Source organism: Pelophylax lessonae (assembly GCF_965119305.1).
Source record: "Pelophylax lessonae genome assembly, chromosome: 4".
NCBI classification, from domain to species: Eukaryota; Metazoa; Chordata; class Amphibia; order Anura; family Ranidae; genus Pelophylax; species Pelophylax lessonae.
Window position 1 is genome coordinate 142,267,109 of NC_138771.1, and position 19,826 is coordinate 142,286,934.

The 19,826-nt window shown below is 43.8% G+C and overlaps 1 protein-coding gene across 1 annotated transcript in view; it reads left to right on the forward strand.

Annotated features, from left to right (window-relative positions):
• Positions 1–19,826, forward strand: part of LOC309552080 (very-long-chain 3-oxoacyl-CoA reductase-like) — a 65,655-nt gene that overhangs the window by 3,459 nt on the left and 42,370 nt on the right. Inside the window, exons 2-4 of the mRNA XM_082252854.1 lie at positions 5,816–5,862; positions 9,205–9,280; positions 13,637–13,747. Of these exons, the coding sequence (XP_082108980.1) occupies positions 5,816–5,862; positions 9,205–9,280; positions 13,637–13,747 (234 nt within the window). The remainder of the gene's footprint in view (positions 1–5,815; positions 5,863–9,204; positions 9,281–13,636; positions 13,748–19,826) is intronic.

Sequence of the window (19,826 nt, forward strand, 5' to 3'; positions counted from 1 at the left end):
TCTTTGATTTTTACCATGGGTGTTTTTAATTCAGATTTTTATTAAATTGTGTTGCTGAATGTACACTGCCGTGGGTGTCTCTTTCCTTATGCTTTCATGTATTTTACTGTTGTGAGTAGGAGAGTTTTAGGGAATGCGTGGTATGAGCTGATACACTTTTCATGCCTGTTAAGATCACTCCGTGACTGAGGGTCATGTCTAGACGTGTGCGGATCGTTTCGTTCTGAATTGAACTTCAGACGAGTTTTTTGTTATTTGGAAGTACAGTATCTGAATTTCTGAATGACAATAGTAATACATTTTAAACAAATCCGAAATAACAAAAACAAGGTTTTGGACGAAATTCAAATTTAAATCCTTTTCTAATAGCATTTGAATAGTTTTCAAATTGAATTTGACTTGTTTTCAAATCGAATTCGAATTTCCAAAGAGAATAAAATAGAATCGATTTAAATTGGAATAGAATATAAAAGAATAAAATATAATAGAACAGAATACAATAGAAAATAAAATGATAGAATAGAATAGAAAAAGAACAATAGAAAATAATAGAATATAACCTCTTCTGAAATTCAAATTTCAAATAGAATAAATTCAAAAAGAATATATTAGAAAAGAATAGAATAGAAAATAAAATAATAGAATAGAATAGAAAAGAATATAACAATATAGCCATCTTCCGAAATTTGAATTTCGAATACAAAACATTTGAATAGAAAAGAATAGAATAGAAGATAAAAATAGAATAGCATGAAATAGAATATAACCACCTTCCAAAATTCGAATTTCAAATAGAATAAAATTTGATTGCGAATGGAATTCGAAGTTGAATCGATTCAAAATTTTCTGAATTCGGTTAAACTGAGTTCAATTTTCAGAAGTCGGAAAGTTCGAATTGATTCAAATTTGAATAAATAAAAACAAATTCCAAAAAATAATTAAACAAATTTAACTAAACATATTTATGTAAACAACAAAACTAAACATTTTTTTTTATTCTGTACATGTTTAATCATGTCACTCTTGTAAGCATTTCGACTTCTTCATCTTCACCTTGGCATGTGGACTTCTGTGATGGACACTTATATAAAGTGCACTTGGGACTGAGAATATTTTATTTGGATATTTTATGCACATTGAGTGATTTTTCTAAACACAGATATTGACATTTTTTGTACAGCATTTTATGAAGTGATTTCATTTTTATAGCATATGCATTTGGGTACGCACAGTCTGTCTTCATTTTGTTTAGTATTATTTTTTAACTATATATATAGTGTCTTACCTATTTATTCACCATTTTATGATGAATTATCTGTATGTATATGAAATTTTACAGTTTTGCTCATGTTTAGTTATTGTGAGAAGTATACACATTTAGCATTGCGACAATTACCATTGCCCTCCTAACCGTCTGTATTTTCCAGTTGTCTGAAACCAGAATACAGAGTAAAAATAAATAATACCTATTTTAAATTGGCATACAAATATATATTTGAAATTAAATCTTTATCATTTTGTGGCAATAACATAGTGTGGTTGGATTTCTGCCAGTCACACCCCTCCAACTTGAGTCTTAGAATAAGAGGAAGGTGAAACCTCCATCAATCTGCATGAAATATCCCACCCCAATTGTGTTTAGCTGGTTAGTGGACATATAGAAGGAGGGAGGGAGTGGGATGTCATTTACCACTGTGTATATGCCCACATGTGTGACTCTATAGTCACATGGGCTTCTCAGATGTAATAGAGAGAAATAGCTCAGCATAGAAACTAACTGAAAACTGAGCATGTGCAGAGTTGCCACCACAGGTGCAAAATCCCTAGCTGAATTGGTGGACATGAACATAAGGGGGAGATAGAGAGCAGCAGGATCAACCAGTTTTTTTGCAGAATATAGAGAACGAATCTTATAGTGACTGTGTGAGTATGAACAGCATGTAATACACCATTTATAGATAACTTTTTATGATAAGGGTTTAGTGACACTTTAAGGTTAAAAAAAAAACTTCTGGGGGCAGCTCCCTCCCAGCCCCCCCCTTATACATACCTGGGCCCCATCTTGAGCCACTGATGGGCATGAGAGCAGCGGCTCTGCCGAGTCTCTCTCTCCTCATTGGCTCGCACAGCAGCGGGAGCCATTGGCTCTGTCAATCACAGCCAGTGACCCAAAGAGAAGAGAGCAGGGAGCGGGACTGGGCTGTGTTGTGTCTGTGATTGGACAATGTCCAGCGAGCCTGCTCGAGTGCCCTTATAGCAAGATATTGGGGGCGCTCAGCAGGTGGAAGGAGCCAGGACCATCAGCGGGAGACCCAAAAAGAAGAGGATTGGGGCTGCTCTGTGCAAAACCAATGCACAGAGCAGGTAAGTATAACATGTTTGCTATTTAAAAAATAATAATTCTTTCCTTTAGGCTCCATTCACATGTGAGCGTTCTGCCCGCAATCCGGAGATTTATGCAAATCGCGGGACGCCTAGCGTTGCCCGTTGATTTGCAATAGCCCCCCAAACGCCGAGCGATGTTGCCGCGATTTCCGCCTGCCGAATCGCGGCAACATCGCGCAAACAAAATCGCGGGACGCAATACGCTCCAAAGAAGCTCTTGTACTTTTTTGGAGCGTATTGCGTCCCGCGATTTTGTTTGCGCGATGTTGCCGCGATTCGGCAGGCGGAAATCGCAGCAACATCGCTCGGCGTTTGGGGGGCTATTGCAAATCAACGGGCAACGCTAGGTGTCCCGTGATTTGCATAAATCTCCGGATCGCGGGCGGAACCGCGGCGGTTCTGCCCGCGATCCATATGCTCACATGTGAACGGAGCCTTAGAATCACTTTATGTACAAAAAATAGCTCTAGCAGTTGCTACTGTCTGACCTGGTATTTATCAACATTGATTCAATGTCAAACAGAAAGATACAAAGTAATATTGTGACTCTTTTATCTACTCTGTTTCATTCTTGCTGACTACATTCACACCTGAGCGTAGCGTTTTTCGCGCGTTTTTTACCGCGATTTTACCGCGATTTTTGCGGCGTTTTTTACCGCGATTTTACCGCGATTTTTGCCGCGATTTTTGTGCAGGCGTTTTTAGATTGAATAGAGATCAATGGAAAACGCCTGTAATCTGCCCAAAAAGAAGCTCATGTACTTTTTTGAGCGTTGGGCGTTTTGTATACAGCTTCAAAACGCTCAGATGTGAACAGGGGCCATTGAAATGAATAGGATTTGTCTTGTTGGGCGTTTTGAGAGCTGATCCTAGAGCAGAAAAACGCCCCAAAAACGCCCCAAAACGCCTACATGTGAACGGAGCCTAAAGAACTGAGCTCCCATCTGCAGATGGTGTCAGGTAAAGCAACCTGGAAAGTAAAAAAAAAAAAAAATGTCTGTTTAACCCCTTATTAACTCTTAGTTTACTCTAATTAGTCATAATTAACTCCTCCTTCCTTTTCTCCATTCAACAATTATTTTTCAGCTGATCTTTTTGTTTATTTCTATTTTATCGACTTTTAGGCCTCATGCTCAAATGTTTTTTTTTTTCTCCCTTGGACACCTTTTCTCCAGGAAGGAAAAAAGCAGCTTAATCACTTGACCACTTGACCTCTAGAAGGTTTACCCTCCTTCATGACCAGGCCATTTTTTGCGATACAGTTACTTTAACTGGCAACTGCGCAGTCATGCGATGCTTTACTTAAACAAATGTCATTTTTTCCCCGCAAATAGAGCTTTCTATTGGGGGTATGCGATCACCTCTGCAGGCTTTTTTTCTTTGAGCCATAAACAAAGACTGACAATTAAAAAAAATAATAAATAAATATATATATATATATATATATATATATATATATATATATATATATATACATATATATTTATATTTACTTTTATACTTTTATTTTCTTCTATAAAACATATCCAATAAAACAATTTAAAAAATCAAATTTCTTTATCATTTTAGGCCAATGCTACATATTTTTGGTAATGGATTGGTGTCCCTGCTTAGCGGTGACACAGGATCCATGTCTTCTGTAGTGACAGAATGGCGATCTGCCTTGTTTCAATAGGAAGACTGCCGTTCTGACTGTGTACCGAACGATCAGCAGGTGCCAGCAGATGTCGAGTCCACCGTACCCATTGATCAGCTCCTAGCTGTGTCTAATCCCTGCCAACAGTGCGCACCCCAGACCCAGAAGTGCAGGATCATAGGTACATGATCCTGCGCAGGAGAGCCGCCTTGCCGCCGTATATATACAGTATACGGTTGGCAAGCGGTTAAGAAACATGCATGTTTTGCAAGCGCATCAAGAGTTTTTTTTAGCATTCATTCATCCCATTGGCCAGAATATTCATTTATTCCAGACATTGAAATGAATGAACACTCAAGCCCAAGTGAAATAAACACAATGTGTTAGGTATGTTTACATGCATTTAGGTGTGTCAAGCATTCTTTTCTGCTCAAGTGCTCCTCTCCTAAGGCTCCATTCACGCCAATGCATTTTTTCATGCTTTCTGAAGAAATGCAGGACATTTTTTTTAACATGGGTTCCTATAGAACACGTTCACATCAATGCATTTTTGTGCCTCTGTGTTTTTTTGAAAAGGGTCAGGGACTTTTTTTAAATGCAAAACAGTGCTTTTTTTTTTTTTTTACTTTTTTGATTCCTTAGACTTCAATGGAGAAGCTGCAGAAAAGCATGTAGTGCGTTGTTTTGTTTTGTTTTTAACAAACAAGGAGTGCTTTATTGAAAAAAAAAAAAGAAACAAGGCAAGTAAATGCAATACAAAAGATTAACAACACAGGGAATAATAAAAAGTGAGCATACAGTGAGGTAAACAATGGCGTAAAATAAACCAAAATTCCACAGCAAGAACAGTAAGTAGATGCCCCAGAAAGATAATACATGGTTCAATCAGCAGCAGCAAAGCCAGGTTTAGCTAACCTCTAGAGGTGCGGGGGGTGTAGTGCATTTTTAACTGCAATTTAGCATTTGTAAATCTGCAAAACAACTAATCCCCCCCCCCCTTCCAAACAAAAGCATAAAAAAAATGCAAATGCGGTAAAATAGTGGTAAAATCGAGGTAGAAAAATGTGGAAAGCACAGCAAGAAGCACTACAGAAACAAAAGCAACACGCATAGGTGTGAATCGAGCCTGAATGATGTTTTTTTTATTTTCTTCAGCCTCTAAAGGCTCCTCTTGTAATACATGTGTTTATGGTCACATAGGCTAACATAGAGGTGCAAATAGACCTGGTTCACATCTATGCATTTTTTTCGTATATTTTCAGTCCATTTCACATGGTTTCCTATGGGTCACGTTCACATCTGTGCATTTTATGGAAAGGACCAGGGACTTTTTTTCTGGTTTTTGATTCCATAGACTTTAATACATCAAAAACGTGTATTGAAAAACACAGAATGCACAAGGAATATGTAAACTGGAGCCTGCAAAGGTGTGGACCAGGCCTAAGAGGCTTAAAAAAAATTAAATGCTTGTAAAAAAAATGTTTTTTTTACGTCCTGTGTGAATGGGGCCTTATAACATTTTGTAACTGGCATTAGAAATAAGAGAACTTGTTTATTGCCTGAACTGCATTATAACCAATGAGTAGAAGTGAGAAATGTTTAAAAGATATGGAAATATATGGATGCTTTTAACATACTTCATTTAAGGCAACCACATAACTGACTACAGAGAAATAGTTGTTATATGATAACTTTGTCATACTGCAGTGTTGTGTACAAAAAAAGAAAAAGTAGCGTGTACTCACTGTCAGGGTGCATACAGAAAAGGCCTCATGCCTCTGTCTTCTTTTGCAGTGGTGACAGGGGCTACAGATGGCATAGGGAAGGCATATGCACAAGAGGTAAGTCATTGCGTTTAGATGATGATACACATCAAAGCTGAACTCCAGGAATTATTTGTATTATAGGCTTACATCGGCCATGCATTGCATAATTTGTGTGTGTGTGTGTGTGTGTGTGTGTGTGTGTGTGTGTGTGTATATATATATATATATATATATATATATATATAGTATCTCACAAAAGTGAGTACACTCCTTACATTTCTGTAAATATCTTATATCTTTTCATGTGACAACACTGAGCAAATGACACTTTGCTACAATGTAAAGTAGTGAGTGAGTGTACAGCTTGTATAACAGTGTAAATTTGCTGTCCCCTCAAAATAACTCAACACACAGCCATTAATGTCTAAACCTCTGGCAACAACAGTGAGTACACCCCTAAGTAAAAATGTCCAAATTCGGCCCAATTAGCCATTTTCCCTCCCCGGCATCATGTGACTCGTTAGTGTTACAAGGTCTCAGGTGTGAATGGGGAGCAGGTGTGTTAAATTTGGTGTTATCACTCTCACTCACTCATACCGGTCACTGGAAGTTCATCATGGCACCTCATGGCAAAGAAGTCTCTGAGGATCTGAAAAAAAGAATTGTTGCTCTACATAAAGATGGCCTAGGCTATAAGAAGATTGGAAAGACCCAGAAACTGAGCTGCAGCACGGTGGCCAAGACCATACAGTGGTTTCACTCAGAAAAGGCGTCGTCCAGGGTCGACCAAAGGGGTTGAGTGCACGTGCTCAGCATTATATCCAGGGATTGTCTTTGGGAAATAGACATATGAGTGCTTCCAGCATTGCTGCAGAGGTTGAAGGGGTGGGGGTTCAGCCCGTCAGAGCTCAGACCATACACCGCACACTGAATCAAATTGGTTTGCATGGCTTTCGTTCCAGAAGGAAGCCTTTTCTAAAGAGGATGCACAAGAAAGCCTGCAAACAGTTTGCTGAAGACAAGCAGACTAAAGGCATGGATTACTGAAACTATGTCCTGTGGTCTGATGAGACCAAGATAAACTTATTTGTTTCAGATGGTGTCAAAGCGTGTGTGGCGGCAACCAGGTGAGGAGCACAAAGACAAGTGTGTCTTGCCTACAGTCAAGCATGTTGGTGGTGTCATGGTCTGGGGCTGCACCAGGGAGCTACAGTTCATTGAGGGAACCATTAATGCCAACATGTACTGTGACATACAGAAGCAGAGCATGATTCCCTCCCTTTGGAGACTGGGCCACAGGGCAGTATTCCAACATAATAACGACCCCAAACACACCTCCAAGATGACCACTGCCTTGCTAAAGAGGCTGAGGGTAAAGGTGATGGACTGGCCAAGCATGTCTCCAGACCTAAACCCTATTGAGAATCTGTGGGGCACCCACAAATGGAAGGTGGAGGAGCGCAAGGTCTCTAACATCCACCAGCTCTGTGATGTCGTCATGGAGGAGTGGAAGAGGACTCCAATGGCGACCTATGAAGCTCTGGTGAGCTCCATGCCCAAGAGGGTTAAGGCAGTGCTGGAAAATAACAGTGGCCACACAAAATATTGACAAAGTTTCCTATGCTTCAGTGATGAATGCACACAGGAGTGATTGGTATCAATTACTCACTGAGTTCATTTAGGAAATTAAGGGGTCAGTAAATGACATATTTACTGGCCCCTTCCCCTGCTTTCCATTCTAAAACATCCCCCTGTGTGCCTGCAGCAACTGCCGGTGAAAGAGGAGAGGACGGAAGACAGCAGCACACGGGGTGCCCAGACAGCAGATGGAAGGGACGCATGTGCTAGAACCAATCCCCCTGCAGTGCAGCCAGAGGGAGAGAGGAGGAGAAGCTGGCACTGCTACAGGGGAGACAGCGGAGGATCAGTGTTTGCAATAAGACAGTACAGCTGCCCCTCCTGCTCATCAGGTGCCCTGGCCCCCCTTTTGAACTGATGGGGCCCAGGCCCAGTACAGGAGGGCTGGCTGTACTGCCTTATCAGCAGCCCTGTGTACTTGTGTCACTTGGTGGGAGAGCCTTAAGGAGAACAGAGACTAGTTCCCCATTGGGGGGGGGGGGTGCTAAGAGGGGGAATTGAAGGGGATTTGTGCTAGAAGGGGGGATTTGTGTTGGGAAGGGGGATTTGGGGGGGGGGGATTTCAAGACACCACCACTCGCTTGTCTTCTTTTAAGTGCTTTTCTTGCCCATTTTTATTAAAAGAAGGTTCGGAAAAAACAAACATAGGTTTCCCTCGCAGGGGTTTTCAGTGATTCTTCTCCAACATAAACAATATTCAGGCCTCCTGGCTTGTGCTTGCAGTACTGCCGCTCTGGTCTTACACTTCAGGCCTGTGTCTGCATCCTACAGACTGTTCACCGACCAACTTGGTGCACACAGCTAACATCCTCTTGCTTCACTGGCTCCCATGTGGAGCCCTCCTGACTCTTGGGCCAGACCTCCTGTCTCGCAGGGAGGAGCCCAGAACCATGGTCAGGTTACTACTAAAAGCCCAGCACACAACTGATCAATTAGTATGCTGGCTGTTCTGGACCCAGGATTCAAGCTTTCATCCCACCTGGATCTTTTAGAAATCTCCATGCTCCAGGCCCCAAACTGGACGTAGAAAACACTGAGGCGACTGAAAAGCCAGTTTCCTTTTCATGTCACAAGCCACCTGCAACCCCTCAACCCGTCTGGTTGAGAATTCTGGGTCAAAATTTCTTTCTAAACCCTGGCAGGGCAACGCTCTGCCACAGGGGGCATAGATTATGCAGGGTTGAGGATTGCATTGGGAGGTGGAACTTGTAGTGGGAAGAGGGGCAGATTTTGTTTGGGAGAATTTGGCTTTCAAAGGGAATTTATGCATAGGGGGTAAGTGTGCAGATTAGTGCTCAGATTTTTTCAGGGCTGTCAGGCAATTTTTGCTTACACACATCAATACATCTTGGGGGAGGGGGGGGGGGCGCCATTTGGCATCCTCGCCCTGGGTGCTAAATGGCCTTGTCCTGGCACTGTCGAACAGGGAGGGAGCAAAATGAGAAAGGATTGTGCAGTATGGACACTCCAACTTCAGTGCCTGGACATATACTGTACCTGTCTGAGGTAGGTGCATGGATTGTTCCACAAACACCAACAATTTAGGTTTAGTAGCTGAAGGAATTCTAAAGTGTATCTAAAAAAAGGAATTCCCTCCACTCTCTTTTTAGAGATATTATAATAGCGCTCCAAATAGCAAGTTCAGAGTTTTAACATGGCCAACTACAGTATTTTGTTCTTGTTAACTAGTGATAATATGTTTAGCAATGTATTTTCTTAATGTAAATGTGGTTTACATATTATTCTTTAAGTTTAAAACATTTCTGACGTGTTTCCTAGCTTGCAAAAAGAGGTCTGGATGTTGTGCTAATAAGCCGTACTTTGGAGAAGCTTAAGAAGGTGGCTGCAGAGATAGGTAATGTCTGTGTGATTGGTAGCAAACATTTTGTCTCCCACCTTGGGTCCTCTGTGTTCATTTATAATCGTATACACATATACACACTTTTAACAATATAAGTATTGAGAATAGTCTACCTCTTCTGTGAATTAGATGTTCAACAATAAAAGAGCCACTAAGAGTATGAGAAGCGTATGCATGAAAACCACCAAACACAGCTGTCCCTCATATTCATGTGCACTGTTTCACCAGTATATTCCTGTGTAATCTTGCCCACCTATCCTCTTGTTTATTGGCAGCCTCCTCCCTCTACTTATCTTTGCCAATGCTGCAACACACTTCATGAAATACAGCACTGATGCAAGCAGATAGGATGAGGCCATCTAAGATGAGAAGGAAAAAATACAACCTCAACATAAATTGCACCATGGTAGAAGAAGTACTTTCTAAGATAGCTAAGGATAATGTAGCACTGCCCCGTAGGGACTGCTTGATATTCACTCTGCAGGTTCTCCCTGGTTACCAGCAGCCAGCCATTAGTAAAGACAAGTCCTTGATTCTCCTTGGCTCACACTTCAATAATCAATCCAGGGGTATTTGGTTGTTTTGTGATTTATTGTAAAATGGGGATAGGAGAAGGAAATAGTGGGATACTCCAACCTTAACTATTCACAGTGATTGATGACTCCGATCTTCTCTGCTTTGCCATAGATTTGGAACAGCCAGGCTGTTGATTCATCCTGCCACTTTGGATGAATGTGAATTAAGCCTCTTATCCCTAAGATGACTTGGTGAACAACTTGTTATCTTCATTACACTCTCCCTAGTATCCTCTTTCTTCTTCGGCTGACACCCGTCCACTGATTGCCCTACTAGCAGGGGTGGCCCCCCTCAGGTCAGGCCCCTTGGCATAAGTCCCTGTACTCCTGATACTATAGTCCCAGGGTCTCCAGTGTCTCCCCTCTCAGTTAGCTCTCCTGGACCTCTAGGTTCAGCTCCTCTTAACTGCTCCTCTGGCCCTCAGGACGACTTCCTGTGGCCACATGACACTTCTACAGAGGAGGAAGCAGCCGTCCCCTCCCTCCGGAGCTCCACTCTTCAGCCAAAGAACCCATAGCACATGTGCTCCTGGCTTTTATACAGTATCCAAGAATGCACCGAGGCGACCTGCCCTCTGCCAATCACCAAGACTGTATCAAATGCCTATGCACCCATTCGTCAGGTTTCCTCCCACTGTCCAACATGCCTCCCTATTGGACCAGCGCAAAACACTCTCCAGACTGAATTAATCGCATACTGAGCACAATGAGCAGACCTCACTAACAGGTCCTGCTCTCTGATAGGCAGAGAGCAATATAGATTTACCTGCAGCTCCTTTGGTAAGCAGACAGAGCTCAAAACTATACTTTTTCACTAGCACCTACCTAGGAGGGTGCTACAATAATATTATACACTATATTGTCAAAAGTATTGGGACGCTTGCCTTTACACGCACATGAACTTTATTGGCATCCCTGTCTTAGTCTGTAGGGTTCAATATTGAATTGACTCACCCTTAGCAGCTATAACAGCTTCAACTCTTCTGGGAAGGCTGTCCACAAGGTTTAGGAATGTGTCTATGGGAATGTTTGACCATTCTTTCAGTAGCGCATTTGTGAGGTCAGGAACTGATGTTGGAGAGAAGGCCTGACTCGCAGTCTGCACTTTAATTCCTTCCAAAGGTGTTCTATCGGGTTGAGGTCAGGACTCTGTGCAGGCCAGTCAAGTTCCTCTACCAAACTCACTCATCATGTCTTTATGAACCTTGCTTTGTGCACTGATCCAAATCATTTAGTGGAGGGGGGATTATGGTGTGGGGCTGTTTTTCAGGGGTTGGGCTTAGCCCCCTAGTTCCAGTGAAGGGAACTCTTAAGATGTCAGCATACCAAGACATTTTGGACAATTTCATGCTCCCAACTTTGTGGGAACAGTTTGGGGATGGTCCCTTTCTGTTTGCGACACGACTTTGCACCAGTGCAAAAAGCAAGGTCCATAAAGACACGGATGAGGGAGTTTGGGGGGGAGGAACTTGACTGACCTGCACAGAGTCCTGACCTCAACCTGACATAACACCTTTGGGATGAATTAGAGCGGAGACGGTGAACCAGGCCTTCTCATCCAACATGTGCCTGACCTCACAAATTTGCTTCTGGAAGAAAGGTCGAGCATTACCATTGACACACTCCTAAACCTTGTGGACAGCCTTCCCAAAGGAGTTGAAGCTGTTATAGCTGCAAGGGTGGGCCAACTTAATATTGAATCCTACTGACTACAATTGGGATGCCATTAAAGTTCATGTGCGTATAAAGGCAGGTGTCCCAAAACCTTTGACAATACAGTGTATCATGCAATTAAGCTAATTGTATTATTCTAGATAAGTAATTCTCAACCAGGATATCGTGGAACTTTAGGGTTACTCCAGAGATTGCTAGGGGCTCCTCAAACTTTGGCTGACAGACATCCCATTTCATGGTGCCTTCTTAGTCTCGGGGCCAATGCCATATGGCAAAACCAACATCATGACACCAATCATCTTGTTAGCCATCTGCTGACATTCCTCCTACTGACAAGGTAAGGGGCATTTTCTCCATTGATCCCTGATGAATTGGTTTTAGTGAGGGTTCCTGAAAATTAGTTTAGAGGTTCCTCTGTGGATAGAAAGGCTGTACGAGGTTCCATAAATGCGAATACTTGTAGTATGGTTGTATAGAGATCCCTTAAAGCTGAATTTTAATCAAATTATTTTTTATTACTGATCTTTAGTATTCTAAAGATTTTTTTAAAACCCTTTTATTAAAAAATCTAAAGCATACCTGAGATCATTAGAAATGTTCGTTAGCAGTGTCCAAGGCCTGATTTCTTTACCTTGTGCTGCAATCTGTTATTAAGGGAGAAGCACAACCAAAGCTCGTGCTGCACTCCTGAGACCTGTTTTCAGTCGACAGCGTGTTTCACCTGCTGTCGGCTGACATCAAAGAGCCGTTCCAGGCTCGGGAAAGATCGCCACCATATGGTCAAGATCCACCCACATGCCTGGACTGGAACCCGGGTCACCCTCTCAGTGAGCCACTGAGAGCCTGAGCCACCGGCTCCACAGCCCAGCACTCCAGTGAGTGCGCGGGGGCAGAGCAGAGAGCGGGTAATATACTTTGTCAGTGACATTATGGGATGTCTGATCTTTTTATGAATGTTACATTGATTCATATAGATCTTATATAGATCTTCCAGGGCAAAAAGAGGTACATCTAAAGAAAGAGGGTGGGCGGGATTTAGTTCCAAAAGAGGGTGAGTCCCTGTAAATGACTGAGGGGGCAGGCCCAGTGGCACGTCGTTGGGTGGTTTGCCAGCTGAAAGCGCTAGCAGCCTTTCGATGACATCACACAAAACATGGCGGAGCGGGATGAGTGCTGGCAGAAATGAAGAGGATCTCAGCAGGACAACTGAGTGGGTGAGTCTCTGAAATGTGCAGAACACATCACCTGGTAAGCATAGGTTAAAAAAAATTGGGAGGTGGAAGATCTGCTTTAGGCCCCTTTCACACTTGCGCCACTTGTCCTGTGATTTGGGACTGCAAAGTCACATGACAAGTCATACCCCACGATTTTCAATGAGTACCATTCATATCTGTGGGACTTCAAGTCGCAAGGACTTCAAAGTAGTCCCTGCACTACTTTGGTCTTACTTTGATGCAACTTGAGGTCCACAGACCTGAATACACAGGCATTGCTTCAAGTCGTGTCAAATTCGTGTGACTTTCAGGGCGTACAAGTAACAAATGTAAAAGGGCCCTAAAGTGGTTGTAAATTCTTACATACACCCAATGAAGTGATTGACCAATGACCTCAGGTGATACACAGAGATTAAAGAAATCCTCCTACATACATTGTGCCTGTTTATCTGCAGTCTTCTCTTCTCTACATCCCTTCAATGTGCTGAATTCATAAAGCTTGTCTGAGAGTTCAGAAAAAAGGGGACAGAGCTGAAATGACAAACTGCAGAGCTCAGGGAGGGGAGGTCTGAGAGCTGATTGGAGGGAAGGGACACACTCCCCCCTTCACAAAGCACACAGGAACAGAGCTGAGGCTGTCCATCAGCTGGAGATCCCTCCCCTGTCACCTTTTTTCTCTTTGTGTCAGGAAAACTTGTCATAAGTGATTCATGCTGATAGCAGAGGAACGGCCGACAGACAGAAATTACATTTAGTGCTCTGGATTGAGACAAGTACACACTATAGAGGGATATGCTTTGTTCATATTTCATGCCCGAGGTTTACAACCACTTTAACAATTATACACATTTTGTGATTCATGTGTTGTTTTTCTATGTTTGAAAAAGAACAAGAATTTGGACGCAAGACTCGGGTAATCCAAGTGGATTTTACGAACGGATCACATATCTACCAGAAAATTAAAGAAGAACTGGAAGGACTGGAGATTGGAATTCTGGGTAATGACTGACATGTTGGATTGAATTATGTAAGAAGTTTTGGCTACTTCTTCATTCCATGGATGTACAAATGTAAGATGATAGTGTTCTGGTAAAGCCAAATCTTTCAAGCCTCAACTAGACATTTCCAAAATGTTCCCCACTTAGGATGTTGGGAATTAAGAAGATTTTAGTGCTGTCTTCCTCCAATTTCACCCCACTTCATCATATGCAGTTACATTGCCCTTAGACATACTAGTTCATACCTTCCAACATTTTGGGATGGGAACAAGGGACACCTATTAGCAAATGTATGTAGGGATAGGACACACCCCCTGCCACGCTGCCTTATAGGAGAATTATACAAAAAAAAACAAAAAGGTGGGTTAAAACCACAAGTACTTTTTTATTAACCTCTTCCTGACCGCCCACTGCCTTTCAACTGTGGCAGTGCTGCCCTCCTGTGCAAACCGACGTAGACCTACGTCGGTCATGCGCTTGCAGCTAGGGGGTGAAACTGTGAAAAATATTGTTTTTTCTTTTTCAGAATTGTCGCTCTCTTTTTTTGTTTATAGCGCAAAAAATTAAAATCACAGAGGTGATCAAATACCACCAAAAGAAAGCTCTATTTGTGGGAAAAAAGGACATTCATTTTATTTGGGTACATCGTCGCATGACCGCGTAATTGTCTGTTAAAGTATTGCAGTGCTGAATCGCAAAATATGGCCTGGTCATTAAGGGGGAAAATCTTCCGGTCCAGAAGTGGTTAACCACTATTATTCCTTTATACCAACTTTTGAACTGTATAAAAATGCAGCAATTTAGAAATTGGGTGGAAGGTTTAGCACTGAGAAACACTTTTTGAAAGGTAACAAGTACATTTTATATAGAGCTATAAAAATCAGACCGAAATGAGGGAGAAATGAGGAGGCAAGAGGGACAGAAGGACTTTGTTCCAAATCAGGGACAGTCCATCGAAATCAGGGACAGTTGGGAGCTATGCTAGTTACATAGTTACAGTAAGTTGAAAAGAGATAGGTGTCCATAAAGATTAAAAAAATGAATAAACATATCAAAATACCTGCACCCATAGAACCCTAAACCACTGATCCGCAGGAAGGCAAAAACCCATTTATTTTTTTCTTTTTATTTTTTTTCCCCATTTATAAAGTATAACCCAATTCGCTTCAATAACGCAAAAAATGCCTTTCTGATCCCGTAACGCAATCTCATATTTCTTGTATTGCTTTTAGAGATTATAATCCATTTATATTTTGTGTGTTTAGAACACATTGGGCTTCTTATAAAAAAAAAAACCCGTTTAGCTGCCTAGAACTGTGGAAAGCTATTCCAAATATTGCAAGCTCTTACTATAAAGAAACCTTTTTGAATGCAGACGTTACAACTTTTTCATCTAGACGTAAAGAGTGCCCCTTGTCATTTGCAATGGCAAGGGTCTGTATGTCCAGACTGCAAAACGGATATTCACGGACAGATGTAAAAATCATGGATTTTACAAGCGGTCTGTCAATTTACTGACAGTTGGCTCTTTCTATATGTGGAAGATGACACTGTAATTATTTTAATTAAAAAAAAAAATCGAACTACCTCTTTTCCTAGCGAACCAATGCAAACTTAGTGTGCCGCTGTTGAAGTGGGGTGTATATGGATCTTTGAGCAACTGTCACTGGGAGGGTTGGCGCGGGATGGAGCTCATCCCAGCTCCTGCTATGACTTGTACAGAAGAAACAGATCCCTGTAGCTGCACATCTGTGTGGTCCCTGAAATCAGTGTGAAAGGGGCAACTTCAGCCTGGACTCCAGCCAGGCCATGCCACCGATGCGTTTCGCTCTGCCACTCGGAGCTTAGTCATGGAGCCATGACTAAGTTCCAAGGGGTGGAGCTAAATGTGTTTGGGGCGTTGCCTTGCTGTAGTCCAGGCTGGGGTTGCCACTTTCAGCCCCTGTTCACACACATCGAGACAATTTGCCACATCCAATTGCAGGCCAAATGGCATCCTATTGTCGGCAATGGCACCGTCCGAATCGGTGTGACTCCAACTTGGCGGCGCCGTACTGATTTCCAAAAGTAGTTCCTGTACTACTTTTGGCGACCTTCAGGGCGATTTCAATAGACCTCTGTGCAGTGAAGCTGCACAGATGTCTTTCAAATCGTCCACCAACTCTCAATCAAATGCGGGTTTGAAATTGCGCAAGTTCAGCTCCAATGTTATTGTACCCTGGCCTTACACTGATTTCCAGGACCACATGTGTGACTACAGGGAAACCTTTTCTTCTGTACCTAATTAATATACAACATTCACATGACCCACCTCTTTCCCAGTCTGTCTGAAGAGAGCCAGGCCTTCTCAGCCAACAACAGTGCCTGACCTCACAAATGTGCTTCCAGAAGAATGGTGAAACATTCCCATAGAAACACTCCTAAACCTTGTGAACAGCCTTCCCAGAAGAGTTGAAGCTGGTATAGCTGCAAAGGGGGGCAACCAGTGGTGTATTTAGGTTTTGTGCTGCCCTAGGCCGGACTAAACTTATGCACCCCCTAATTTACCTACGACCCACCCCTTCCTTTCAAGGCCACACCCCTTCCTGTTTCAGACCCGCACTATCATCTGTAAACCACACCCCTTCCTCTTTAGGCCTCACCTCTTCCTCTCTGTACATTAAAAGTGGGTACAAAGTGCCTTCTAGTATATTTCGTTGTTTTATATGGGTACGTTGGCTCGTGGGAGCACTCCTGGGGGCCCCCACTAGGCAGCGGGGATGCCAATCCACGGGGGCAGCGGCCACAATTGCGGCCGGGCACCCGCGATCGCTCCCTGCTGAGAGAGAACGACGGCCTGCTGTTGTAAATGCAGCTGACCGTTGTTCTCCCTGAAATGATCACAGAGCGCCTGTGATCCTTCTATATAGGAACACAGGTCTCTATGGTCATTTCACAAGCCCCTCTCCCATACAGTTAGAAAACACCACCTAGGCTCACACTTAACCCTTTGATCACCCCCGGGTTAACTCCTTCCCTGCCAGTGTAATTATTACAGTAACAGGGCATATTTATAGCACTGATTACTGTAGTAATGTCACTGGTCCCCCCCCAAAAGTGTCAAAAATGTCAGTTAGGGGTCCGATCTGTCCGCCGCAATGTCGCAGTCCCGCTAAAAATCGCAGATTGACGCTATTACTAGTAAAAAAAAAAAAAATAAATAAAAATTACATAAATCTTTCCCCTAGTTTGTAGACACAATAACTTTTGCACAAACCAATCAATATACAGTTATTGGGATTTTTTTTTTTTTACCAAAAATATGTAGCAGAATACAAATTGGCCTAAAAGGATGACAAAATTAGATTTTTACATTTTTATGGGGGAATGTTATATAGCATAATGTGAAAAACAATATTTTTTTTCCGAATTGTCGCTCTTTTTTTGTTTATAACGCAATAAATAAAAATCGCACAGGTGATCAAATACCACCAAAATAAAGTTCTATTTGTTGGAAAGAAAGGACATTCATTTTTTTAGGGTACAGTTTTGCACGACCGTGCAATTGTCCTTTAAAGTAATGCAGTCCCGAATCGCAAAAAATGGTCATTAAGGGGGAAAATCTTCCAGGACTGCGGGCATAGTGCAGGGGCTGCAGACATGGTACAGGAGATGCTGGGGTTGCTGGCATGGTGCAGGGGCTGCAGACATGGTACAGGAGATGCAGGGGTTGCTGGCATGGTGCAGGGGCTGCGGACATGGTACAGGAGATGCAGGGGTTGCGGGCATAGTGCAGGGGCTGCAGACATGGTACAGGAGATGCAGGGGTTGCGGGCATAGTGCAGGGGCTGCGGACATGGTACAGGAGATGCAGTTGTTGCGGGCATAGTGCAGGGGCTGCAGACATGGTACAGGAGATGCAGGTATGGTGCAGGGGCTGCGGACATGGTACAGGAGATGCAGTAGTTGCGGGCATAGTGCAGGGGCTGCAGACATGGTACAGGAGATGCAGGGGTTGCGGGCATAGTGCAGGGGCTGCGGACATGGTACAGTAGATGCAGTTGTTGCGGGCATAGTACAGGGGCTGCAGACATGGTACAGGAGATGCAGGCATAGTGCAGGGGCTGAGGACATGGTACAGGAAATGCAGGGGTTGCTGGCATGGTGCAGGGGCTGCGGACATGGTACAGGAGATGCAGGGGTTGCGGGCATAGTGCAGGGGCTGCAGACATGGTACAGGAGATGCAGGGGTTGCGGGCATAGTGCAGGGGCTGCGGACATGGTACAGGAGATGCAGTTGTTGCGGGCATAGTGCAGGGGCTGCAGACATGGTACAGGAGATGCAGGCATAGTGCAGGGGCTGCGGACATGGTACAGGAGATGCAGTAGTTGCGGGCATAGTGCAGGGGCTGCAGACATGGAGATGCGGTGCTGTGGGCATGGTGCAGGCATGGTACAGGAGATGAAGGGCTGTGGGCAGCATGGTACAGGAGATGCAGGGCTGTGGGCAGCATGGTACAGGAGATGCAGGGCTGTGGGCAGCATGGTACAGGAGATGCAGGGCTGTTGGCATTGGGCAGCATGGTACAGGAAATGCAGGACTGTGGGCACTGGGCAGCGTAATACAGGAGGTGCAGGGCTGTGGGCACTGGGCAGCGTAATACAGGAGGTGCAGGGCTGTGGGCACTGGGCAGCGTAATACAGGAGGTGCAGGGCTGTGGGCACTGGGCAGCGTAATACAGGAGGTGCAGGACTGTGGGCACTGAGCAGCGTAATACAGGAGGTGGCTGTGGGCACTGAGCAGCATAATACAGAAGATGCAGGGCTCTGATCAGCATAGTACAGCCGATGCAGGTGCTGCAGGCATGGTACAGGGAAATCTCCTGTACCATGCCCGCAGCACTGGCATCTGCTGCGGAGGAGTCCGAGTCTCACTTACCTTGAGGCGCCTTCCATTTGAAAATGGCGCCGCCCGGCGCCATTACGTCACCGTGCACGCGCCGCCTGCCCGGGAATAGCCAAAGAGGTTCGGGTATTCCCGAGCGGCACCGGCATATGCGCAGTGCGCATGTCGGGCCGACCGCGGCCATTTGTTTTCCTTTCATGTTTTCGTAGTGGTACGGGGGTTTTTTCATGCAGGGGCCAGCTTTTTTGCCGCCCTAGGCCTAGGCCTTGTCGGCCTAGGCCTAAATACAGCAGTGGGGGCAACTCAGTATTGAACCCTACAAACTAAGGGCTCTTTCACACGGTCCGCATTCCGTTGCGGACCATGCTCTGCTCAGTGGGGATCGATCCGCCGATCCCCGCTGAGCTGGAGGATGACAGCTCTGTCTCCGCACTGTGTGCGGAGAGGGAGGTGTCAGAGCCCCGCTCTCCTCTATGGGGAATCGGATGAGAGCGGACCGCCTGTCCGTTCTCATCCGATCCCATCCGATCCGTTCCCCAGGACGGATGAAAAATAGGGTTTCCATCCGTCCGGATTTCACGCACAGGATCGGATGTGGATGGCAGCGGGTGTCAGCGGACATGTCACCGCTGACATCCACTGCTCCATAGGGCTGAATGGGGCATCCAATCTGATCCGCCTAAAAAACTGACAGGCGGATCTGATCAGAACGCCCGTGTGAAAGAGCCCTAAGACTGGGATGCCATTAAAGTTCACGTGCATGCGGCAGGCGTACCAATACTTTTGGTAATATATTGTATGGGGTATCACTGTGATCGTAAGGAGCGGGAGAATTCATTTTGGGTTGCTCTTAGGTGGTAGGTTATGGTAGTAACAAGAAATATACAGCTACTTTTTAAAAAAAAAATGATTTTTTTTTATTATCTTTGGCCAGTTTTCCTTTGATAATAATAACAAAACAAAAAAAAAAAAAAAAGGAGATATACATTAACATTTACTACCAAATGAGCCCAATTTGTTCTGAAAAAAAAAAAACAAGTTGTAATCCACCAGGATGCACAAAGTAGTTGTGATGTTTTATACGGCTTTACTAACACATGTCAAAGTTGCAAAAATGTGCATAGGCATTACGATTTGTTTTACCCTTAGGTGTGAAGGGGTTAATGATGTGGGTTTAATGACACTTTGAGAATT